Genomic DNA, 27,621 nt, shown 5'->3' on the forward strand with positions numbered 1-27,621 from the left:
AATAGCTCAGTTAATCTAAAATATCTTTAGAGCCCATAACACTTTTTGTAGTAAATATCAGCATTTATATTAATAATTTGTGGTTATGCCTACATGTCTACATACCAAAATGGGGGTTGTACTGTTTTTATTTGGAATGGTGCATTCCAATTAAGGTCAGAAGGAAAGATAAGAATAAAGCAACAGGATGACATAAAATTGTATGTGAACCCTCTAACTTAAAACCCTTGGAAGAAACAAAGAACATTTGCTAAAAATGGCTCACTTTCAGCTTCAGGTAGTGGAGGTATCTCAGGTTTCTTAGTTTGCAACAGAAACTTTGAACATTGACACATTCACACTTACACCTTGTGAAAGAACCCAATGTTAGTTATCTGCAAAATGCTTCTCACAAACTGCCCACCAGCTACTTTATGAGAACTGTGCTGCTGCCCAAGCTGTAATGTTAAAAGCATACTGTATACACACAAGGACTTTTCCATATCCTTCCATAAACAGACTGCTAAGAGATACGTCTCCCTTAATAATTCCTGTGACCTCCTTATCTGGGCTTTCAGTCTTATTAACGAGGTATGCTCAAATACCTGCACTATATTACAAACTCTTACAACATGGCATGAAACCAGGGCGGTTCCATGTGCCTGTGTCAGATATTCAGCTTTTCAGGCAAAATAAGCTAACTGGGACAATTCTGAAATTGCCATCAAAGTATCACATGCCATGAAGTCCAGTATAGCTGTTCCCACTGCAGTTTTGTCTTTCTGATATTAGGCAAGATATTATCACAGGAAGTTCTTTCTCTTGTGAGAGGTACTACTGCAGTCTTGGATATTTTATTACTGGCAGAAGGCAGAAAAAAGCAAAGTTGAGAAAAACAGTAAACAAAGAAAAGCACATGAACTGTGCCTCACATAGAACTGAGACAAGGCTAAATTGTTTCTTTGCTCTGTCCGTCTGCTCTTACATTTTACTGCCCACTCTGTCCATACCTTTGGCCATTCTTGGCACAGGATTTCCAGAGGTCATGTTAACACAATGAAGTCCAGTGGAAAGAAATGAAGTGTGGTGACACCTTAGTTCAGTTTGATCTAAATATTGCTTTTTCCCTGCTGCTGTTGCACGGAAACAAAAGCAGCTGATGCTACTCTACAGACTGTGTTACAAGATCTCTGCTTAAAACCAGACCCTCCATTCTAAGCATTTGAAGATAGCAGTTGTATCAGTCATTTTGCCTGCCTGGATCCCATGATTTTTGTATTTGTTTACTGCCCTAATCTAGTCCAGGCAGCAGATACTACAACAAGTCTGTCTTAGCCAACCACTGCAACAGCAAAACCAGTCCTGGTCTCTGAAGTGATTTCTGCTAATGATGAAATTTGAGCCAGCTCTGGCATACTTCACCAAGGCTTTATAGAAGTCTGCTGCTGTTTAATGCCATTTGCTTACTCTGAAAGCAACTTTTATTATCAGCCAAAGAGCAACAGTTTATGATTGCAGGAACTGAAATCTTTATATGCTGTAACAGTCAGTGCCAGACATGTGACACTGGAATTTCTGAATGTGAAAATTAAATAAGCAATTTATGTTGTTTCAACTTAAAAAAAAAAAAACAAAACAAAAAAACCACCCCAAAACAACACCACCACCACCACAACCAAAAACCCCAAACCAAACCAACTGAAAAAAAAAAAAAACCAAAAATTTATTTCTAAATCACTTGTCAGAGGAATTTGGGAGCAAACTGTTTAAGTTCTCCTGGCAACAATGCAAGCTCATTTTCAGTACTCTTCCCTTTCCCCACATGTGCTCACCCCTTTAAAGAACTTGCAAGGAAAAGCAGCAGTATTGATATTCTCCTTTATGTACCTGACATTAAAGGAATTACATGCAACAGCAGCAAGGGTATCATTAATTTCTGTAAAATTCTGTGCTACCTTTGAACACAGTATCCTTTCTGAATACACAGAACCTGATAGCAGTACACCTTAATAGCCTTTTGTTAGCAAATCTCTCTTTACAGTATTGAAATTTACACCAGGAAATTTCAGGAAGGTACACAGTATTCATGACCTCATTTAATTAACAAATTAACATGTGAGCTCAAAATACAACTTTTTTTATAGGTAATAGTTTTAACTGCACAGAGCACAGGTTAACCTAATAGTATAGTGCTACTGACAGCTACTTCCTGTTGCCTCTTCTCCTTCACTATCCCACTCACTTCCCATTTCATCCCCACCCAGATATACTCCAGAAACATAAAAGTTTCCAGAACCTGATGTAAATATTTTGTAAATTAACTTCAAGATTCTCAAGCTTTTATTAAAGATTGACACATCATTAATATTTTATATTTAATTCATGAAACTACCGAAATTAGGCTTCCTAATCCTATTTTACATAAGTATTGACCCATATTTTATGTTTATACAGTCAGTAAAAAAACAGAGTGCACGTGCATATGTATACATGTGTGTATACATATACACATACAAGAATTTGCAAAAAAAGTACACACAGGTTAAAATAGATTTTAAGAATATAATAAGAATATATGCTGCTTTCATGACACACAATTAAATACATATAGTAATTTAAAAGAGCCTACTGTGAGGGATCTATTCACATCTCATTCATAATTTCTAACACTGAAAAATAAATAATTAGAACATAAAAAAATCTAAAATCTGACAAAACCAAAGTGATTTTTCCAAGATGATGAAACTACTACACAAACCTACTTTGTTTTTATAGGAAGACAAAAACAATCTCATGTAGTTAAATTATGTTCAGGCAGTTCATCACAAAATTAATAGCACCTTTTTTTAAAAAGCATCTTTTTATCAGAGTAACATGCACAGAAAAAAAGTACCACCATTTTTATCCGAAACAAAGGCATCCCGAAAAGTCTCATACAGTTACCCCGATGAAGAATCAATTAAGTGAAGAAATACTGCAAATAATTTTTCACTTTAAAGCACAACATGATAAACATACTCTCCTTTTTCTGCCATACAGTCCCATGCAGAATTTGCTTGTACTGCAACCTGAGGAAAGCATGAGCACTTGCTAGAATCTGTTGCCATTTGCTCAAAGTTTGATCCTAGAGTTTCATTTTTAAAGACAAAGACAGCTGATTCTCTCCCCCCTCCCTAAGCCTTCTCCTCCTACATCAAGAAACGTCTTTAATTCATTTCTCACGAAGAAACTTACACTATTTTTTGTAGCAGACACTGAATACGTTTCCTTTCACAAAGCTGAGAATTCTGACTAAGATTTTGCTAATGTGCATTTAGAAAATGAAAACAAAAGCCCAGCAAATCACTTACCCTCTTTAGCCACGTGAAGTGCTTGTAAATATCAATCTCACCATCCATGCTTTGGGCCCATCTCAGCAGTTACATTCCCAGGGTTAAAAAGAAACTTTTAGAAGCAAGCGCACTGCTTTGTTCTACAGGATATAGCCATGATTTCTTCCCATTTCAACCCTCAACTTCTGAAACCTTCAGTGTCTGTTCATATTTTAAGCTAAATCTCCTGCCCCTGTCCCACGGTCTTATCCCAAAGGCTTCTCACAGATGTATATATAACACAACTGTATAAACTTCAGACTCTCTCCCAAACATCTGTTTTTTTTAAACAGCAGATCAGTTAGCAACAAGAACAATGCGACTCTAAAAACATCAAAAATATAACTTGCTGAATGATCTTTAAAAAAGGATCTTTCAAGAACAGTATAAATCTGCTAGAACTGTTCGCCTTTAATGTTGAATAACAAGCTAAAAATTATTAAGCTGTCACTGAGAAACTATTTTCAAGTAATGCTTTCTCTGGCTTTCTGTTTCAAGAGTGGCTGGAACTCATTACCAAAGACCCCTATTTCCTGTCTCTGCTTTACTCCCTGTTTATTGTAACACTACTCAGCCTTCTCAATTTATTTCAGGCGCAGACTAAACCTAAAAATAAGTTCTGCTCTTTGAATTACTTGCCTGTCCTCTCAAAAGACATTATAAAAGAGGAGGAATTCAAGGCCGATCCTGTGAATAAGTTAATGATCCCATAAATACTGCTATTGCCAAAGAGGCAGTTTTCCATCTTAACAGAAGATGATGATACCCTTCCAAGATATTTGTCTGTTCCTGCTGCAGCTGAAATCTCATAGCATGGCAACTTTTCAAACTTGCAACACCAAGATAAATGCATATGCAACACAGTGCTCTGGTAAGAAGGGAAGTTTAAAAGTGTTGCCTGTTACTGAGGTGTCCTCTAGCGCCTCCACAGAGTAGTTATTCATAACTCATAATTTTTTCCCAATAAACTCCAGTTTTCAATGTTGTATCTCCCCCTACTTAAAAGTGGCTTTGGACTTAAACTGGGAAACTGATTGTTACACACACAAGGACAACTGCTTGGGCAATTAAGCCTATTAAGACCTAAACACAGCTGTCTCCACGGAATTTTTGTGATGATCTCAGAACATTTAGTTATCTCCTCATTTTCTTCAGATTCTACAGCCAAACTTGCTCCTGCATTTAAGGAGTAGCAAAACTGCAGTTTGGAAGAGCCAGTGTCAAAGCAGTCCATGACATCAATGATATATACAAAGGACTCAAAGTCTGAAGCTGTAGAATACCCTGAAAAGCTGTTCTTACTGGAACCTGCCTCATTTAGGCATCTACCGACATACCAAGTTGGGGAAGTCACAGACATGTGATGAAGTTTCTGCAAGGGATGTGGTTTTTTATTCTTTCAGCCATTCTTGATCCTTTTGACCTGATGGAGCTCTTTGAAGAACCTTCCATAACATAAAGAGGGAAGAATATAAACCTAGACTTTCGGTTTTCTTCATTTGTTTATTATCTGCTCTTACTTAAAGTCACATGACAAAGAAAACATTACAATTTTTAGAAAGTTAGCGTTAAGAGTCTTCTAAAGTTGCTAGGATATCTAAAATCACCAGTAAATGTGACAAGATAAAAGAACTGTCAGTTCCCAAAAGCAAACCACGCCACAAGATCAGAAGGGGTCCTGGCTTGCTGTGTGCATAGAATGTAGTTGTTTTTATCCTATCTTAAAGTTGATCAGAGCAACTATTTTTTGAATAGTTTACACTGTTTGGCAAAGGTCTCAGTACACTGTCAATTGTAACTTTTAAAAGGAAAAATAGAAATTAATACTTAATATAGCACACTTCTCTATGCACTACAGCCTCTGTCATGGCTGACAAACTGAAGATTGAACAGGGGTTCTCTTGACATTAAATAATGAACTCCCAACAGCTTAAGGCATTTTTTCCCCCTGAAACTTTGTTATTTAATTATGGAGAACAGCAAATACATCAAACTTTACCTCACAGTACTGTGCATCCCACAGCACCACCACTACAGTGCCTCAAGTTCCACATTTCATCTTTTTCAAAACATGGGGTCTAAGACTCATTTCAGGGAAGAAGGAAACACCTTTCTTAAAACACTCCACCACACATTATCAGCTAATGATTTTGTTTTTCATATTAAAAACTACATAAAAACTATATTACTCCACTTACTAGTGCCTCAGTGTACCATGTGCAGTTAGGTTTGGATCCATTTCTCTTTTAAAAGCATTAAAAATTACAAACATTCTACCTTGTCGTTTCTGCTGGATTTCACGCAAAGGACTCTTGATTTCTGCTAGTCATTCTTCCTGATTAAAAGGTGTCTGAATTTTCTGCATCTTATCAGCCATGAATGTTGACGGCATACATTCCAGACAGTCACATGCTCACTTTGAGCCTGTCACCTGCGTGTTGAACTTTATATCCTGCTTGAGCTTTGGCCTGAAAGTTTCAGATACCAACTGAATGCAAATCAATTTCCCCAGATTTGCTTAAAATGCTTTCCCATTTCATTGAAAAAGTAGGTTATTTTCTTGGAGCAGTGTGTAAAAAAGGAAAATATGCTGAAACCTGAGGATTGCTTCATCAGGTTACCACTGTCTGTTTTTCTTATTTTCAGGAAATCCATGTCTGTGTGCAGTTCTTAACTGAGCACCAACTTCTGGAGAGTTAAAAATCAAACAAGCAAAAATGCCACACTACTACTGAAGAACCACCACCTTCAAGTGTTACCCGCCCCCCCCCCGAAAGTGATCCAGCTATTGCTCCCTTCCCCAACAAATTATTTTTCTTAGTGTTGTCTCTAATACAAACACATTTTGGAGCATTAAAATGTTTAAAGTTAACAAAGTTTACAAGTTCTACAAGCTGTATGAAAACCCATTAGGATTTCTTTGCCAATTCCCTACTTCCATAGAAAACTGCTGACTCCTGCCAGTGTTGATAAAAGCAAAATCTTCATTTGCAGAACACCAAAGGTGTTAATCACAAGAAGGTCTGTTGATATACAACCCATAAAAACACTCAGCTAATGACCCAATACTCTGTCAGCATGTCAAATACTTCAAATGAGATTTTAAATGTTTCAAATAGTAAATAAACATGCTGTAAGAGCTTTGAAACTGAAAGTAACAGAATGCTTTAAACATTCAGTTGTGCTTCTCATGTCCCTCCATTCCAGGCCTATGAAGAGGGAAGAAAACATCAACAAATCCTCCTAGAACTGTGGAGGAAAAGGCAATCTGACTGTCTGGTGTATTCCTTCTTCCACCAACACTGAGCTGAGAAACCAGAGAGTTGCTTTGTTCCTTTTTCTTCTGCCCAACTGTCTCTCAATGAAGATTATAAAACTGTATTTATTATGGCTATTTTAGCAATTTTACTTTTTATTCAGCTAAGTTTGTGACAAAATATATGTTTTTGTGATCTTTCAGAGCACCACAAATGTACAGGGTCAATAGAGTTCTACTGCCATTAACTTGCCTGGAAAATGAGAGGACAAAGGAATAGTAATCAGAGGAGTTCTTCAGCCTCCAACAGGTCCAAGACCCTGGACCATAGCACCTGTCTGCCTTTTCAGCAGTAACTTACTGCTGAAGTTTTTGGTTTCAAAACCCATCAGCCTCTGAAAACACTGAAAGAACACACACTCGGCCTCTTAGGCCAAGAAATGAAACGACCAGTTATGAATCTTCCCAGCCTCATCAGGGGAGTCCAGCGGAGGATGGACATGAAATAAAAATTTACCCATTCCCAAGAGTTAGTATCAATTTTTCCTACATGTTTTTTCAGTCCTAGTGTTTGGGCTGTTTTGGAAACAAAGGGATTAGGACCAGATTTTAAAAGGGAAAATTTTTTTCAGCATGCCAATTCACAGATGTCATTCTCACACTGCAGAAAAATGTGAGAGCTTCAGATTAAAGAAAGAGAGAGAAAATATGAGAATACTTGTGTATAAAGAAACTCAGGCCATTTATGCAGAAGACAATGGAGGAAGAAATTCCTTTTTCATGGTGAGTAATGGCTTCAGGAATCTAGATGATTATTTCCAGAAAGAAAATGTGTTTTACAGTCCTAATCATTACTAACAAATAATGCCTAAGTGACAGAGAAAGAAGAAATTCTTGGAACAAAAGGAAAAAAAAAATACTGCACTCTGTGGATGAGCAAATTATTTGCTTTCCTTGTAATAATTTAAAAAAAATAAACCATGTCCTGGGAAACAGACAACAAATAACATTATGTAGATACATGAACAAATAATCCTTTCCCAGCATAAAATACACTCAATCGTAATGGCTTAATTCTTTGATTAAAATCTGTATTTCAGAATTAAACAGATTTAGATGGCCATTAGTTCCATGCCAGCATAGTTAACCCTTATTCCATATTTGGGGGAGGGGGAGGTAATACTTCAAACAGGTGCTGACATCTCTGGAGCCATTCCCATCTGCAGGCTGTATGATATCACATATCTCCAGCACTACTATGTCCTTTCAGATTACTGCTCAAGTAATAAGTAGCTCTCTTCCCTTGGCTTGCACAAAGAATGTATTACTGACGCTTAGATGAAGTTACTGTTTATTAATTCATTCACAGACATTTGCACATTCTTGGTAATTTCAAACATTCCTTACCATATGCTGAAATGCTTTTCTCAGCCCAAGTTCTACAAGAAATATGACTTTCTGGATGAAGCTTATTTAGAAGAGAATGTAGATTGTAAGAAACTTGAGTACTATATTTTTGCATGAAGACTAAAAAATATTTTCTACTTAGCAGAACATCAAAACCACTGTGAACACTTTCCCCAGTTGTTATATGCAAGAGAAAATAATTAAAGATACATATTTACATCCTACCACACAACACATTACAATAATTCAGGCTTAGTTTCCAGTCTGAAAGGTTTCAAAGCACTGCTGAAACTACTAAACATGCAGTCAGTATATGAAACATCTGAAACACGATATTTACCAAATACTTGCATATACATCAACGACATTGAAGGTGACATTTTGCCTCTCCTCACTATGACACACATCAGATTTTCTCTTCTAAATTTCAGAACATAAAAAAATTGTAAGAAGACTCAGAATAAGCTGCAGATACACCTTACAAGTCCTTATTTCTGATAAGGAATGTACAAATAATCATTAACTTCTTCTTAAGTATTTAATTATTTAGGAAAATAAAGCACATTGCTGTCCTACTTATGAAGAAGAGTAGCATGCCAACATGTATGCACAGTGTGTCTAAAATAAGCATAATCTGCTTCTGTTTTTGAAAGATCACAAAACCTGAAAATATATTTAGCTGCATTTTAACTAAATAGAGCTCTGTTTACTGCTGTTATGAGCATATTAATCCAAGAGAGAATGAAATAATTTTGTTGTCAATACATTATTGGTATGTTTGTCATAACCGATAAAATTTAGCAAATGAGGTAAGTCAGCCTACCCTGTGAAATATGAATAGAGTATGTAGAAATACTACAAAGTTAGGATGTTGCTCTAATATTCAGGTAATACCTAAATCAATATAGGACTTTTTAAAAGAAAAATTTGTCCCCAGCTTCTTTATGTGACCATTACCTTTACATCTTATCTGTCAGCACCATTGTTTAATTAAATAATTTCTCTTACAAGTCCCTCTCTTAATTACTTTATGAAAAACATTTTCCTGTGTTTCCTCTGTCTCCACTTCAAAAGGCAGATACTTCATACTATTACATTTATGCATAGTAGTTTGTTAAAATAATACAGTGCATAATATTTAAATCCTTGAAAATTCAAAGCAGCTGGAAATTCTAGTAACAGATCACACTGTGAAATGAAAAAGGGACACCATATATAACATCAGACACAAAAGGAAAGATGAACAGGAATACGACCTTCCTTCCATGAGTACTCTAAGCCTAAGGCCATAATACAATGCTGTTTGAGTACTTCTGGTCATTGTAGTTTAAAGTGGCTCTGTTAAACATTACTGATCATTACAGAGGTGAAAGAAGCAGCCAAAAACCTAATCTCATTTTAAGAAAGCCCTACTCCCTGCAAAGCTATTTTAAGCTTCTATCAGTTCTTCATACAGAGAAGACTCCTACCTCTGCTGAGAGCTACTGCAGTGAGCAGTCACAGTCAGAGGTGTCTGGTTTGTCTGGTTGTCTCCCAGACAAAACAACTACAGAACACTGAAAAAATTAGGCCTAGTTTAGAAAGATTCCATGCAAGCTCTGTACACCCCTTCAAGGCACTTTCTAGTATTTAGGAATAGATGCACACATGAAGGACGTTTCTCTGCTGTTTCTTGTGTACCATGAATTGCTCTAACATGCTTGGAGAACTCTGAGATGACCAAATCTTCCAGGTCAGGGCTTCCTTGCATCATCAACTCTCTGAAAAGGAGCTGGAGGATTGGGTCATACAATTTTGAACTCTGACTCCTTCTCAGAAAACATAACCGATCTAATGTTTCGAGCTGGCAAAAATAAACATGAATGCTTACAGAATGACAGCTTTTCTACACTATCCCAAGCAGGCTCTACTGCTCCATTTTCAATTTAACATGTGTTACTACCACTTGGCAATGGGAAGCTTCAGCTATATATACTTCCATCATGGCTCTCAACAGTTGAGTTCCACAGCCAAATCTACCAGCAGATAAATATACTAGCTTTAATTGGCACTGCTAAGATTCCCACTCAGCTGTTGCTGAAAAATGCTATTGATACTTTCGTAAAAGCACGTTTTCAAGCACATAGAAGTGGCCTGAAGTGCAGTCATTTTCTGCCTCTGCTCCAGACAGATAACTCTGTGAAATGAATCTTAGACAAAAGTGAAATAGAGAAACCAGTGATTATGTTTCATCAGAGCATTTTAACACACGCTTAAAAAAAACCTTTCAAGTAAGTTCAAAATTTCACAAACTCCATCAAGTCAGAATTCTGAACTGGGTTTTACTGTTTTAATCCGAGTCCCTGTGAAGACACTGGAGAAAAAATAAAAATCCCTTGATTTTAACACAAGTGTAAACAATCTCTTTTGAACTTTAATCATGACCAAATAGCAGTCAAGACTCTAAGGAATTTATCCTATTTCTGCTAAGAAGTCTCTGGTTTTACCAATAAAACAGATCATGAAAAGAAACAAAGCACAACATATATCATAAGGCAAATCACATTATATTTAAAAATGCCTCTAACACACATTCCTCTACTATTTCCTATGCTCTCCTCTTTTCTGTTTCCTCAAATTTAGAATATTTCGAAAGATTTTCAGACTTAGGATTTCAAGACAAAACAAAAAAAACCCACCAATCCCATAATGAAGAAAATATTTAAGAGTTTTCAAAAATAAGCACTTTAAGGGTCAGTAAATAAAACTACATCATGAAGTGGTGCTTTAAACACAGATGTTCCAAAAGGAGGAAGACTGTGTTTTGTAATCCTGAAAATGAGGCCTTCACTCATGCTCAAGGACCATTATAAGAACAGTAGTGTTCCTCTTTATTCAGAAAAGAGTTCCATAAAAATGTATGGAATAAAAACCCAGAATTGAACACTGTAGAAGTTCATTTAGTTATGAAACTGTAAGGAAATATATTCTCTCGTAGCTCACAGAGCCAAACACAATCAGTTGTTACTGCAGCAATTAATTTTTAATGCTGAAATTACTACCTGCTTTGTGATATGTCACGTGGTCATTGACAATACTGAAATATTTAACAAGAAGCATTGACACCATCCACAAGTTTGTTTTATATAAACTCTCCAGGATAATCCCTAGGTCTTTTTGTTCTGTTTTTAATTTACAATCATAAAGCCATGTAAAACAATTCAGGCATGCTCTTTGAGGCAGATTTTTTCTTAAGTAGTTAAAAGTCTATAATTAATAACTTTTTGTTTAGGTTTGTCAAAAGATTTGTGCAGCAACTATAAAATCCTCATTCTATGATACACTGTAATAACCTTTCTAAATTCAGTGCTAACTTTATCAAACCTATTTCGTTTCTCTCAAAGCAGTGACAGCACAGTTACTGTGCCCAGTTATACTGCAAACTCAAGAACCCGATATGTTCATAGAGGAGCCTTTCCAAAAAGCACACCTTTAGTTCCACAAATGGTGTGCCTCTTCCTTCGAGAAAAACAAATCACCAATGGTTCAAGAAAAAGAATAAAGGAGATGCTCTTAAAAGGGCAAGTAAACAAGGTATGAAACCTTGTATCAGGTATGAAACATGATGTCAAAAGTTTTTCCATTCTAGGCATATCTGAATTTTACCACAAATCTGGCATTCACACCTAGAGCAGACAGACTAAAGAGCAAAACAGTTACTATTGGTTAAAAAAAAAAAAAAAAAAAATTCAATTGATCAAACCACCAAACAAAACTTGGTGATATTTCACGTCCGATAAATTCCATAGTTTGCTGCTGTGGAACTGAACGAAGGTGAGAACAGCTCTAGTATCTATAATCATCAAAGAAACTTCCTGACTGATCAGTAATTCCATATTCTGCTCAAACCCAAATGCTGTTAAATGCTGCTGTTTGATACTATCCAGCAGGAACGAGTCTCAAATCATCTTTCTGACTTCCCTTCCTGTGGTTTCCCATTAAAGTAATACAGGGCAGTAACAAAACACATACTCAAATTATTTCCATAAGGCAAATTGTTTGTATTCTTCGTTAACAATGGCAGTTGCAATGATTTTTTTAATACTATATTTAATTACAAATTTAAATGAAGAAGAATCATAAAATAACACTCTCTTCTTGAATGAAGCATGCTTATCTGCTTTAAAAATACACACCAGATTTCTTTTTTTATCTTTAGTTTCTACAGCATGCCCAACTGCATTCCCATAAGCTGGGAATATTTTTGACATCTATTAATGTAAAATGTTAGAAACAAAGCAATTGCTGTAGTCTCTAAAGCTATTCAGTCACATGCTAGAGCAGCCTTCCTGCTTTAAAGGAAGATGCATGGACCCCCAAAATAAACAGATGTGGAATTAATCATCCACAAAAAAAAAAAAAGCCCCTTCCAATTCAACCTGCCATAGCTCTACAAAAAAAAAGCTCAAAGGTATCAGTACTCCCCAGGTACACACAAAAGCTAAAGCACCCACATGTGTGCGAGAAGATGTATGTAAAACAGGGGAACCCACATCCACAGAAGAGGCTGTTCGTGCTTGTAACCAACACCAGCTGTGAGAGAGGAAATGTGTGCATGTAACTGTGAATGTGTGTGCACATGTCTATGGGATTTTAACTTTCTGAGATTAGTTTTAGGGCTGCATTTAGAAATTTGTAGGTGTACCTTAACATTTCTTAAGCACCTAGTATTATGGTTTATCTAATGTATTGCTGATGTTGGCCCTAAATATATACTGATTTCTAGTTAATGATGTTGTTAATAAATCAGCAAACTGCTTCCATCCTGATGTGTTTAAACCATGGGAATTGAGTGAGGTTTATTTAATGGAACTTCTGCATTTCACAGAGTAATGATTACCAAACTTCATTTGAGGTTTCCAAAGTGAATGGATTCATGGAGATGCAGAGTTCTCATTCTTTACAGTTTACTACCTCAACTGTCCTTATCCAAATATTAAATGTCATATTTCATAGCTCTGGGCTGGAATGAAGGAAATTTCACTATGGGACATAGCTACAAAGTACATATTCCATTTCATCGATCTGACCTAAACTTTATCAGATTTCTTCCCAATTTCCAAGTGGAACTGCAGCTTTTCAGTGGAGAAAGCTCTCCCAAATTCAAAGGTCATGGAAGTTATGTGCATGCTTACAAATTATTTGCACTTAAAAGAAATATGAGAAAGGTCTACAAATACACAGATTACTATCCATTTTCAAATAACAGTCACAGGAGCTATGTCCTACCCTCCCTTGACACAGAACATGGCAAAATATTTTAAAAACAGTGATCTCAACATACTGCACTAGAGATACTCTATGGCATCAATTTCCCTTTTCTATTGGCTCTGAATCCAGACTCCCCAGTTGCTTTATCAAACAAATACTACTCTTGATGCAGCAGACAACGCTTTTAGGACATCAGTAAACTGCAAGTTTAAAAGGCAGAAGTCTGTAGCTTCTGTTTTCGCTGGTTACCCATGAATTAGAAGACATACACATATATAGTTAATATGAGAAGTCAAAACATCAAAAGTTAACTACATTGCAGGGCTGCAAAGTGAGCTTAATTAATATTTCTGCAACAAAAGACCAAAAGCCAGACTACCAGATTCAAACTCTTCAACTTGGTGGTCTAGGGCCAACTTCATTGTGAACAACTCTGAAAATTAAATTCATGTCTTTTACACATTAAAAACATCTTTTAGCTGTTGTAAAGACTTGAATAAGCATTAACATTTCTGCTAAGGCAGTAATTCAGTAAGAGCTGGCCTAAGGATATCTGAATCCAAAAGCTAATGTAAATCCAAATTAAACATTGCCTACATCTTTTGTTTTCAGACCTGGTACGAAATTCTCATTCCTTTCTCTCATATGGACCCAAACAGGATTTTCCAGTCACAGACCTGCACTCTGTGAAGAATGCCAACAATCCAGCAGCTGACAAATTCAAACAAAAGCAGCTACATTTCCAACAACATCAAGTTACAATCAACACAGGGCAGCTACAGCAGAAGTTAAATACTAAAACATAAGTCACAGGACAAATTACATAAAAGGTCACATGCACTGACAAAACCAGAAGAAAATCCATTCATCTAGAAGATGTTTCTGATGTTGAGGAAGTGACAAGTAGCTTTTACATATGAGGACACCACCATCCACTTGCAGTGTCAGGCTTGGTGTTGTGGCAGGACCTGCTTTATATCCAATGTCCCGCTTCTTCTGAAATCTGTCTGAAGATCTGCTCCTCACCTGGGTAAGCCTCAGTCTTTCCCAGTATAGCCAAATGTTTATTCCCCATCTATCCCAATATGAATGTCTCACCTTAGGAATCAACAGTTTTTCTGGATTTACCATCATTGCCTGGTGTACAAGATACTTTGGAGATTGGTAATGCCAGTAGTTAAGGGAAAGTACAGGAGAATCATCCAGTCTGAATTTGTCTCTTCCAACAGACAATGACACTGTATTCCAAATTGATACTTCAAAAATTAAAACTTTTATAATGACTTATACATTTGTTATCTCACAGCAAAAGATGAAACAAAGTAAACCAAACCAAAAATAACCTACAGAAAAGGCAACTTTTGTTGTAGTTAATTTTTACTAACCTTTCTCTCACCAAGGACCAAATAAGGTATTTTATCGACTTCTCATCTGCATTGCTCTGGTAATCACCACATAAAGCAGTAATATGAAAACACTTGAACCAATCCATTGTTTCCACTGCAAACAAAATGGAAAAGCTAAAATAGCTACTCACCAGATTCTCTTCAAACCACTCCCGCAGACGCACTGCTGTGGCCCCTGGAATTTGATTTCGCAATGCTTCTTTCTCCTGAGGATCCTCCAGCATTTCCAGTGCCATCTTTAGATCTTCCAGAAGATGCAGGATTTGAAATGTGCCCAAGTACACTGATGGAGCAGGTGACACAATGTCATAACCACCATTAGCATACTCTGTAGCTGACTTTGTACCTAAAACAAGTAAAACCAGGAGAAAAATAACATTATATAATTGACTTTGTACCTAAAACAAGTAAAACCAGGAGAGACAATAACATTATATAATTGTTTTGTAGGTGACAAATACGTAGATACTACACACTACAACTTTCGGACTTCAGATGTTCACGGACAAATACTAGTATTTCAGGCTTAGGTATTGTTGCAGAATTAGAGGCTCTCTGGGTTGAAACAAGAATAGATCAGTTGGTGGGAATCTGAAAAGTCCCAAGAATAGGTGTTTTGAGAACTAGACGAGTGTTTGGAGAACTAGACACTTGAGAAAAATAAGGGCCAAACAGCACCTGCTATGGGAGGCATGAGAATGGAAATATTGTTATGAGATTTAGAAGGAGAAGAATTTAGAAAATAAGATATGTTAACTAGCCAATAATAATCGTGTGAACAATGTGTGTTTTAAATGTGTAACCAATAGCTATTAAAATAGTTAAATATGTTTTAAGTATGTATCCAATGATGTGTGAAATAGTAAAACATATTATAATTATTAGACTGCATAAAAATCTGTGTGATGGCTAATAAAGTTTGAAGCTTCCGACATCATATTGGTGGGGACGAAGTTTCCTTTGGAGGTCTCGCACGTGTTACATCTGGTGCCCCGTGTGAGGAATTTCGTCTGGGAACGGAGTTCGGAATATACGGAGTCCAGTGATTGACAGCACATATCCGTATCGGAAGATTGTTGCTGTGGCGAAAAGGCGAGGTGTCTGCTGACTGGCTGTGGTACTGCGGGCCGCAGTTTCAGGAGCCCACAGAGGCGAAGCCCAAAGAGGCGGTGAGTTGAAGCAAGCGCTTGCAAAATATTCAGCAGACAACATGAGATATGCGGTATCCGCAGTTGAGCGAACAACGCTCAGATGTATGCTATATTTAGCAAAAAAGATCGGAGTTGAGGTGAAAACGAAGGCAAAGATGCCGGAGCTGAGGGCTCGGCAGTGCCTGGAGCTGCGGCGGCAGCTGGGGGCTGATAGCTCAGCCCTCACCCGGGCACTGCGGGAGGAAAACACAAAGGATAGAGAGGAGCAGAACGAAGCGGCACCGCGAAACGGCAGAGCGAAGTATCAGCGGTGCGTGACAAGCACTGGCGGGGCGGGACGGCTCGGCTCTGCGGGCCGGGGCCAGGACCGGGGTCGGCTGAGATCGGTCAGCTGAGACCGGTCGGCTGAGGTCGCGATTGAAAACCTTTTTACCCACCCCCCCGCACAAAGTGAGCTGGAGACAAGCCGAAGCAGGGAAGTGAGCAATCAGTCGCTATGACGACCATTCACTCTAAAAATCCATAAAATCAGTGAACAACATTCTTTGAACTTTTAACAATGTTAATGAAATTAAACAAGAGGCAAAAATATGTTTGCTTTGCAAGTTATAATTTCAACACAACCGTCACTCACAGATAGAAGACACGGAGTTAAACATTACTAACTCTAAGACTGAAAAACAAAAGCTTGTGTAAGAGTAGTATCTGAAACCTTTCAAACACATGAACTCCCTAAAACTTTTGCTGCTACTGTGAAAATTGAAGCAACATCTCACTCACAGTACCTATCCAAGTTTACTTTCCGAGGACGGCAGGGCCGGTTACAGTCACCTTAAGCAGACGGAACCAGGAACCCGACTAACTCAGAGACTTTTAATCCTAAAGTGGTGGGTTCGAGCCCCACGTTAGACTCGCCAGAGCAACAGGAGGACGAGATGGGATTCCCAGACTGAGTCTATCGTTTTCTCCCCCTCTGCAAAATTGCCTGACTTCTCTCATTTGTTTCTGCTACGATAGCCACTTAAAACTGACTGAACTATTAATAGGAATGATTTATAAGCCTTTTGTTAACAGTAGAAACAACTGGAAGAGCCAGCACAAAACGGGACGGCTATGCAGAACCACACTGAGAGCAGAGCGAGGCCAGTGCAAAGTGAACAGAGCGAAGGCGGGGCCTGGCCGAGCGCTCGGAGCGGCAGTGCCGGGACGGGGATCGGGCTCTCCGGGAAGCGCGGGCCGTGCAGGGGGAGCAGCGGGAGCGGCTGGAGCAGCTCCAGGAGCAGGAAGAGCGTTTGGAGCAGGCGCGGCTGAGCCTGGCCCAGCAGCGGCGGCAGCTCCAGCGGCTCCGGCAGGAATTGTCACCTCCAGGGACGGGGACCGAGATCCTGCCGGGCACGGAGCAGCTGATCCCGGGGGATGCGGTCCCGGGGGAACGACTCCACATCCCGCTGGCTCCCGCAGCTCCCGGCACTCCGGGATTGCTCCCGACATTCCTGCCTCCCGTGGAGATGATCCTGGGGGGCTCCAGGGACCCCCTGTGGGGCTCCAGGGACCCCCTGTGAGACTCGGCCGCGCTCCACGGGCACCTCCTGCTACTGAAACACCAAGCACAGGCGGGGCCACTGTTACTGCAGCTCCGCGGCGAGTGCGGAGCCGAGGCTCTGCGGGCTCCGGGACAGAACGGGACACACTACTCCCTAACAGAATCGGGCCCCGCCACCCGCGGTGAAGAGTCCTAGAATTAACCCAAAACTACAAAGTTCGGCAATTGTAGTGTTACCGGCACAACTTTCTCGACAGTGTAACAAAGTTGCCGAAACTGCAGCTGCTAAACTGAACTTAAAAAAAAAAAAAAAAAAAAAAAGGGATTTCCATGTCTGTGACTAATACTATTATTCATTTAGGTTAGACTTTATATTCCTTGTATTGATTCCTCTTCAAAATAAGTACAGTTATTACTAAACATGACTATAGAGATGGCAAACTGAGAAGCACACAGCCAGTAATACTTAGGATATGAGATGTGTAGTTGAAATGCAAAAATATAATAAAAATTCTAGCTATGTGTGAGTGAAGAGTGATTGAGGTGGCCACCTTTTTGAATGACTGGGAAAAAAGCTGTATGAGTGAGAAAAGCTGTGTAGATATCTATGTGTGTGAACTTAAAATACTTTAAGAGTATTAAGATTTTAAGAGGATGTGTTATATAAATTTAATTATGGTAAGTTGATGCATGCTAGCCTTCAAAGATTAGAAACAAGAATCAAAAAGTTGCAAATTGATGCTGGTCAAGATTAACTAACTAGTCTGTTTAATAGCTGAGAACTATCAAAATGACTTTTGTCTATAATCAAAACAAGATTACTTGTATTGCTTAATGATTTAGTAAAAATGGCTGTTATGATAAGTATAGTTATACTACTTTTTATAATTTTTGTACCATATATTCTGCAATACTTAGAAAGAATAGTTACAAGAATGATAAAGAATGTATGGGTTGTAAATAAAGAAAAAGGGGGAGATGTTGCAGAATTAGAGGCTCTCTGGGTTGAAACAAGAATAGATCAGTTGGTGGGAATCTGAAAAGTCCCAAGAATAGGTGTTTTGAGAACTAGACGAGTGTTTGGAGAACTAGACACTTGAGAAAAATAAGGGCCAAACAGCACCTGCTATGGGAGGCATGAGAATGGAAATATTGTTATGAGATTTAGAAGGAGAAGAATTTAGAAAATAAGATATGTTAACTAGCCAATAATAATCGTGTGAACAATGTGTGTTTTAAATGTGTAACCAATAGCTATTAAAATAGTTAAATATGTTTTAAGTATGTATCCAATGATGTGTGAAATAGTAAAATATATTATAATTATTAGACTGCATAAAAATCTGTGTGATGGCTAATAAAGTTTGAAGCTTCCGACATCATATTGGTGGGGACGAAGTTTCCTTTGGAGTTCTCGCACGTGTTACAAGGTATACTTGCATTAGTCTCTAGATAAATCACAAGCACTGGAGAATTAAATGTGAAAGGAATGTACAAGCATATTAAAAAAGAATTTTGACCTAGAAAACATTTGCAATGTCTGTTAAGCCCAAAACCTTGTCTCAAGTCACCTGTAATTTTCACGGTTGCCATGAGATGTCACTAACTTCTCAGCTACACAGAAGTCCCTACAGCACAGTGTTAAGCAATGTAAGAACAACGGATGCAGTCCTTTGAGAAGAAACTTAGATTGATATAGATCACGTTACCAGATCTAGAAAAATATATGACTGTGGTCAGGTTTAAAACTCCCACAAAGAACAACCCACCAGAAGTCAGCAATAAAAGCAGCAAATAAAACTTTGCTAGCTCTCTAAATTACAAAAAGATCTCTAAATTACAACACCTCCCTCCGGCTAGCCCTCCAGCACCAATATTATTTTCTTGACAACATTAAGCACAGTAAAAAACATATCTCACTTACGGAAGGATTATAAACAATACAAATTCTAATATCTCTAAATCTTTTTGTCTTAATACCTTGTGTTTCAATGAGATGCACAATTAAACTCTCTTTTCTCAGTCCTGAATTTCAGACCTTAGTATCATTCAATATCTATTTGTTTCTTTAAGAACTAGTCAGGTGGAAAACTATCTGCTTGACTTTTTAAAGTTTTTATTTCAATTCATTGCTTTGTGTATGTAATAGGGTGTACAGATGTCTTCATTCATGTTCTCTCTGGCATAAGCCATCCTATTTCCCCCCTTTATTAACCATAATGGAGATTTTTTTAGGGTTTTGATCATTCACACTTCACTGGATTCATGCAGTGTTCATTAGAAGACTACATAATTGATGAATACAAGAGTATTATAATAATCTCCTTATTATTCTTCATTTTACCCCTATGTTTAACATAATTTACATCTTAGTTATGAAAGGAATAAAAATCTTCACTGGGCCTCTGAAAATTATTTGCTAATTTTTTTTTCCCTGAGCTGACATATCTATGGGATGCATAAACATGCAAGGAATTCAAGTTTTCTTCTCGAATGCACACTCCTTTGCATTAATCAATGTTAGTTTGCCTGCTACAGTCATTTATCTACCATGATTCAGACAACTATGTTTGGACCCAATGTTTCATTTTACTCGTAGCCTGAAACACAACTCCTGAATACACTGACACTAGGTGTTAGTACCCTGAAATGCCTTCTGCTCCCACATTAGCTTTTAACCAAAATGCCAATTGATCATTTAATACTAACGTTATTCCCCATGTCATTCAGTTTTCTAACAAAGGCAATATTTTGTCTCTCATTTTGTGAAAGCTTAACTTTACGCAAAGTTTGGAGAAAATTTAAATAATATTAACCAGGTTATCTTCAACCACTGTTTTAATGACACAAAGTGTTCTGTCAGATCTTTGCAAAAAAATTGTGTAGTTTGAATTCTACTATACAGTGCACGTGTTTTTTTGTTTGACCATTTTAAACAATGTAAAACCAACCATCCCTAGAAGTTTTGCAAGGCTCAGTAGTAGGGTTTTAAACTTTTTTTTAAAGGAACACTAATTTTCACTACTGAAGTATTTCATATTATCTTAACCTCTTTTCAGACTCAAAATATTCCTTTTGATCCTATTGACTTCTGCTGCTTATGAGTTTATTTTAATACCTCAAGTGCAAGATCTCATCTTTATTTCTGGCTAAGGCCATGTCCAAGATAAAGTTTCTTCAATATCCGGTGCTACAAAGACTGCTATATGAGATAACCTCACCTCGTAAATCAACCTTGTCTTCCTGAATTACTTCCTTTTGAGGGCAGGATCAACTGACTGTTTTGCTGGACTTGCTCAGTAAAAGGTATTTTCTTATGTATTTCTGTACTCTCAGCCCAGCCACCCATGCCAGTTTGTTTATGTTTATGTATTTCTAATGTAGATTAACATTAAACTCTGGAGACTAAAAATAGCAGATTTCCAAATTGTGTAGGAGCCATTTGGATCATATAACCTTCATTCAGTCAGTGGCTCACTTCTTACTTTCTGAGAGATGTGCACATGAATCGAAATATGGCACTGACTACTGAAGTAGCATTGATACCACTTTCTTGGTTGTTGTGGCTTTAGGACTTGTAAAATAGTTTTCTCACTCTTTCTTTCGAAAAACTCTGCGCTCACGCCACTTTTTTTCTATGTTTTGCTTAGCAAGTACCTTTAACACTAGAAAAGCAAACAGGATTCAAAGTTATTTCATAATCAGCTTTGGTAGTTACCCCTTCAGTGAACTGACAATTTAAAATAGATATGAAATGGGAAAAACTGAGAGGAGCATTCTGCTATGGAGTTCTTCATGTTATTTGAGTTATATGACTTATACTTCATGTTATATGAGTACTTTTTATTTATAGACAAGAGAGAAACAAACAAATGAAACTCCACACAATCCAAATAAAACCAGACAAACTTTCAGGCCCATAACCAATACTTCAGGTATGAAATAAAAGCCATCGCATTTAAGCTAAATACAAGTTTAAAAAATTGTGCAGGAGTTCAGTTAATTATAGTTGGTAGGTAGTTTATACAGACAAATACACAGCCATACCACACATATCACTGTGAAATCTTTGTTCACCAGTCTAAATGTCTCACAATGTATCATATCTTGGCTCCATCTTTAGATTATCATGGCTATAACATTCCTGGCAACATCAACCTTTTACAGAAAATAACTTTAAACTCCACAGGAAGATTCAGTGGCATTTCAGCATGCCTTTATTCGTTTTGCCTCTATCAAAACACTAGGGAAAACAACATATAGTCACAGTCTTTAATCTTGGCAAGTGGAAGAATTGTCACCCTTAAGAAACTCCATTCTCTAAAGGTAAACATCCTTAAGTGCTGGAGCACAGGCAGGGCCAATCAGGAATTATGTGATTCCCTGAGACTGGGCATACTCCATATGCATGCTTGAGTTATCCCAGGCTTTTCAACTGACTGTTGAGAGTGGCAGAATTCTAAGCAGCCTCAAATTTTGCAGAATTTGAAATTACTTTAAAACTGGCTTGCTAGAGGTTGTTAACATAGTACCTTTTATTCTCCTAGATGAAATGGAAAATGAACTCCTCTGAATGCAACAATTAATGCACTTTATACTAGGTAACAAAATGCAGAAATACAGAGTTCAACTCAGCATTTTAATTCAGAAAGCTTCCTGGTTTACTGCTAAAATTCAAATGATTCACAGGCTTGATTCTCTTATTTGCTTTCCATGTAGTTTCATATTAAATAGGATCTGTATCGCTCACCGAAGGACAAGAACACACCTTGAAACAAAGTGCATAGGAGTAAATAATAATATTTCTTTGCATTAGTTTTAGCACCATACAGGAAGAATTTGGATGTCCTTGCAGATTCATTTAAAAAAAAAAAAAAAAAAAAAAAAAAAAAAAAAAAAAAGAGATATGTCACAGAGCAAAGAGAACAGTACAGTATGTGTTACCAATATACTTCACCATGAACAGCAATCAATTTCTGTGTAGCTTTATTACAGATAATAGAAGAGGGAAAGAATGTTCAGAAAAAATGAGTACAGTTCTGAACTCTTGGAAAAAGACTCATTTTTTTCTTGAGCAAGTCTTCCTGTGCTTCACTTTTTTCCAGGGATAAACAGGACACAGGGGAATCTTTTGTCATGATGTTTATATAATACTCAACACCACGGTTTCCTAGTGTACTACTGGAACACAATTAATCACCACAAATGTCCACTTTAGAGGAGTAGAAAAGAAAGGGGAAAAAAGTGTTGAAACTATGACATTCCAAGTATCTTACTTCTGGCTTTCCTAAATAGACAGTGGATGCAGGAGGTTAAATGTAGCTGCACATTATATGGAGGAAGAAAGAGTAAAATAGGTAGTACAAAAAGGAAAACAACTTTTAAGTTACACATTTCTTACATCCTGACCATTAAAGCACATTTTTATTTCAAAGTGGCTTGCAATTAGCTGAATGGCTTCAAAGAAACATTCCTTTTGGGCAAATACATAACCTATTCAGAAAACAGCACTCCCGGTAGCCTGCAAAAATAGGCTACCAAGCAGAAGTAAAGAAAGAAGCAGAAAGGCTTGCTAGTTTGAAAATCCATTCTCCTCAGCTTATATTCTACACATTTATCCACTACACAACTTTCATCTCTCTCAGCAGTAGATACCACGTCTGATCTCTCACTTCCCCTTGCACCTTAGCTTCTGATCCCCTGCATTCATCCTTGTCACCTCAGTCTTTTGCTTTAAAACTGGTTAAACTTAAGAACAAATTCCTGGTAATGCACAACTCAACCATCAGTGGTTAAAAAGAGATTTTCCTAAAACTACTGGCTCCTTTAGATCAGAAGCCCGAAAAAAACAACAGAAGTCCTACAGCAAAAAACACACACTACCTCTATGCTGGGTCAGGATGACTTTCTATAAAGCTGAAACACTCAAGAGTAACAATTTTGGTATCTGACCAACAGTGGTTAGAATAGAGTTATAAACTTATATTTTCTCTGGCCTTTCATTTAATCATTATACTGCTAGAGAACACTTTTTTACCTGAATTTTTACTCAATGAGGAAATAGGTTGTCCAAGTTCTTCCTCTCTCCTCCAAGACTACAAAGTGTAATTTTCTTTGAAGCACAATTTTCTTTTTCTCATGAAGATAGCCTTGACAATGTGAATTTATGTAAACTGCTAGTAAGGTCTAGATGGGACATATTTCATCCTTCTTATTCCTAAGCCTTCTGCCAAATGAGTGAAGATGCAGCTCACACAATCCTTTCTTCTAATACTGTAATGCAAAATACATCACAAATGGTATGTTTTGAATCATAGCTTACATTAACTTTTCCTCAAATCTCTCTCTGCTTTTAGATCTTTAACTACAGAGAACAGTAACTATTAAGCTGGATTAGCAGGAAGCCCTAGGAAAAAATTTCCAAGCCTAGAAATGTTAATGACCACATTCAGATGCAAGTTTCATGCAGCTCAGATGATTTTCCACTGAGCTCTACATACAATCACACATGGAATCTTTGAGACAATTTTCAAGAACTGCCTATAATTTCTTATGCAAATTATGTATGTAATTACTCAAACTTTTTCCTTCCAAATGCTTACAGACGCTGAGCTGTGATGTGCAGCACATTTAGGTACTGCATACACAGCTACAACAAAAAGATCTCTCCTGTCCAGAAACACAAGCTAAGCAGCCTTACAACTGGTGAAAAAAATAAGAGGGATTATGCAGCTACGATGGAAGTTTGAGGCTGAGTCTCCACTGCAAAGGAAAAACAGGGTCAACATATTTATTCAAGACAAAGAGTAAAAAATACTTGCATCAACTTTCTCTATTTTTTTTATTAAAAAAAAAAAAAAAAAAAAGAGAGAGAGGGTATTTAGGGCCAGTTATAACCAGTAGTCTAAGTAAAACAGTGTTGTGAGACAACAAATACATCTTTTTAGTACAAAATTCATAACTGTTTGTAGTAAGCACTAGTAAACTACTGGTAACATGAATACTATTTCATGAAAAAAAATTAGTCTGTAATCATAAGGGAAAAAGAGCATTCATTTTGTGAGGATATAAAGGCAACTTGTTTTATAAAGATTACACTACTTTGATTTTTAAAAAGGATTCTGAAATCAATTTAATTACCTTAAAGTGGGAAGTGGGCATGACACAATTTTTTTAAAGATCTCAAACTTGTTTAAATTTAAGTCTTAGAAATCAGTTCACTTGCCTGTTCAACAACTGACTCTCTCATGTACTGAAAAACAGATCACATCATACAAACCACAAAACCATTGTGCCTCAGATTTTCAATCCCATGGGGTTATGGCCATCATGGTTTAACTGCCTTTCTTTGCTACATATTCTACCTGCAGCTATTTATGTTTCTGTTTCTTTTCAATCCTTCCTCAAAACCTAATACAAACAGCTATGATGCGTAGATTTTGTTTTGCACAGGTGCAATCCAGTACTGCAGTTTTGGTAAGTTGATGTGGATGTCAAGGACATGACAGTATTTTTGCTGTTTTAAACTCACAGAACTGTTTATCGGTAGTCAGAGATGAAGAATTTAAAGTAGCATATTTAAATTGTAAATATTCTTCCATTTCAAACTAGTTTAAACTCTCACTTACAAGAAAGTGTCTAATTTTATTGCTTTGCTGGAAAGGTAAGGGAAGTCAAAGACCAAATTGGTCAGTAAATCAGTTTGACTTGGACATTCGAAGGAAAACTTTGTCTGAGGCAAAACAATTTTAAATATCTATTTTTTGTAGAAGATCATAAAGTGTTTAGGAAAGAAGTTCTCAGTGCTTTCAGCTCTGTAAGATTCTGTAGTCCTATCCTGTTTACAGAAGGAATTCATCAGTCCTACAAAAAGGATTCAGAGTCTTCACTCTATCCCGTGCCCAGAGCCCCACTATCTGTGCAAAGGTATGCTTAGGATAGTGAGAGTGTATTTTGGAACAGTAACCCAAATAGCTACAATGACCTCTGGTGAGGTTAAGCACTCAAAATTGAGGAAATTCCAAAGTTCATGTTGCTCTGGCAACCCTGTCTAAGGAATGAGTAGCCAGCACTGCACATGCACAAATCAACATGCAAGTTGCTATGATTTTCACATGCTTTTAAAATACTGATCAAACCTGCACCTGAACAGTTATGCAAGGCCTTAACCTGAAGGGTTACAGCATGTATAAAGGCCCTACAAAATACAATAACAAATGGCTGTAATGGTTATTCTAGTGTGTGCACAGTTTGAGAGGCCATGCCTTAGATGTCTTTAACAAACCTAAAAGCAAGACCACAGACAGTCGACATGAAAACTTATGAATTGAATAAATAGACAGTGAACTGATATGGTTTTAAAGTATTTCTAATTTTTATGTATCAGTTATGGTTGACATGCAAGGAATTAACTAATTAGCTTTTTCTGGAGTCGAGTATCTGAAGATACATGTCAGCATTTAAAACAAGTGCTATAAAATAAAAAAACTTCAAATTATAAACCTTAAATATTTGTGTTAAATTTTTATATTTCCCCCTTTAATATCCTGGATTTTTATCTTTTCTTCCCCCTCACAATATTCTTGATACATAATTTTCTGTAACTGTTATGATGGGAAGTAATACATTTCTCTATCAAAGACCTCATTTCAAGTAACGTAATTTTTAATTTCCTTTTTCATCTCTCTATTCCTGTAAGATCTATGCATAAACATGTGTAACTAATGGTTAAAAAAAGCCACTATATTGTAGCTTCACAAATGCTCACCTTACTTAACGCATAGCAGTAACAAGATAAACAAGTGCTGTAGATACATTATTTTTTTGTTCAGAAAAAAAAGCCTAAGTTATTGACTGAAAAAGAACAGAAAATAAAAAGGAAATACACTAGTTATAACTGAAGCACAGGCTTTTAACACAATTACAATTTATTTGGAAAATACAAGAAAACCACTGCACCTGTTGCTGCACTATTATGATGATCTATAATGAAAGAAATTGCTCATTATTTAAATTGTTCTGTTTCTCTCATCATTTTAACGACAGTCAGTTCAGTGCTCTAAAATGGAACTCTAAAAAGGTTCCCATTAAAATTATAAAAAATTATACAGCTTTACCAGAGAAACAAAACTTTTAACTTGAAAATATCGTGAACCTTGAGTGGGACAAAAGTGATTAAAAAAATAAAGCCATCTGGAAGTGTACAAATTGAAAAGAAAAAATTAAAGCTGTTCTCCAGTCATCCTACCCAGTCACAAGAGGCTCGTACTGCCCAACAATTGCATGTCACCCAGCATGTATTTCAAATAAGACCCACCATCACCACCCCAACACACACCACAGGAAAACAGGATTAAGTGCTTTCTGTCTGGTCTGGATAATTTCAATCCCTTATGAAGCAGAACAGAGGTGTCTATCTCCTTCAGTTAAAGTGCTGTGAGACTGAATGAATCCTGTGATGACCTGTGACTATTCATGGTAAAGGATGAGGTCACTAGGAGATATTTTGATTTCCTATTATTGATACAGGAACCTATTTCACAAAACCTAAAATTCATCCAAAGAGGTTCAAATGAATGCCAGTATTTTTTGTGCACTCCTGCATTTAGAATCCAGGTTCAAATCATTTAACTAGCAGTGATTTAGTAATCTAACACATCCAGGATCATACTTCAGCTCTGGAAGTCCAACTCTATCGTTTTCATAGTAAAATTATGACAGGGCAGACAATAAAGGAAAAAAAAAAAAAAAAAAAGGAAGAAAAAAAGACACCCCCCCCCCCAAACAAGTCCTCCTCCAAATTCTGGCAAGTATATCCCATGAGGAAAATATATTAAACTTGAATTAAAAACTTGTTCATCTCTTTAGTACAATTAAGTACAAGCCCCCTTTTTCAGCAAGGGTGTGGGAAGTGTTTGGGTTTGTAGCACATAAGACAAAGCCATGAACTGAACATTCTGCCACCTCAAGAGTTGGGAATTCAAACAAGCATACTTCTTGAAAAACTTTTAATGATATTTACTTTTTAATCTTGCAGCGCTAATACTGAAATATTAGTATGCACCCATGTGATAACACATTTAACTTTCTCATTATTTTCCAGTAGGCAATAATTGCAGGAGTTTTGGTTAAAAGGAAACTCAATAATTACACTGATTACTTGGCGAATTGGAAGAGACTCTGGAGCTGCAGCACACTGTAATATTGTGACAGGAGTTTTTCAATCTTGCAATTATGGTCATTATTCACAAAGGGAAAC

At 37.1% G+C, this 27,621-nt stretch overlaps 1 protein-coding gene across 1 annotated transcript in view; it reads right to left on the reverse strand.

Annotated features, from left to right (window-relative positions):
* The window catches only part of PPFIBP2 (PPFIA binding protein 2), a 109,140-nt gene that overhangs the window by 58,358 nt on the left and 23,161 nt on the right, over positions 1 to 27,621 (reverse strand). Inside the window, exon 3 of the mRNA XM_050334879.1 lies at positions 14,801 to 15,015. Within this exon, the coding sequence (XP_050190836.1) occupies positions 14,801 to 15,015 (215 nt within the window). The remainder of the gene's footprint in view (positions 1 to 14,800; positions 15,016 to 27,621) is intronic.

Source organism: Myiozetetes cayanensis, unplaced genomic scaffold (genome assembly GCF_022539395.1).
Source record: "Myiozetetes cayanensis isolate MyiCay16 unplaced genomic scaffold, myiCay2020 scf6-25, whole genome shotgun sequence".
Lineage (NCBI taxonomy): Eukaryota > Metazoa > Chordata > Aves > Passeriformes > Tyrannidae > Myiozetetes > Myiozetetes cayanensis.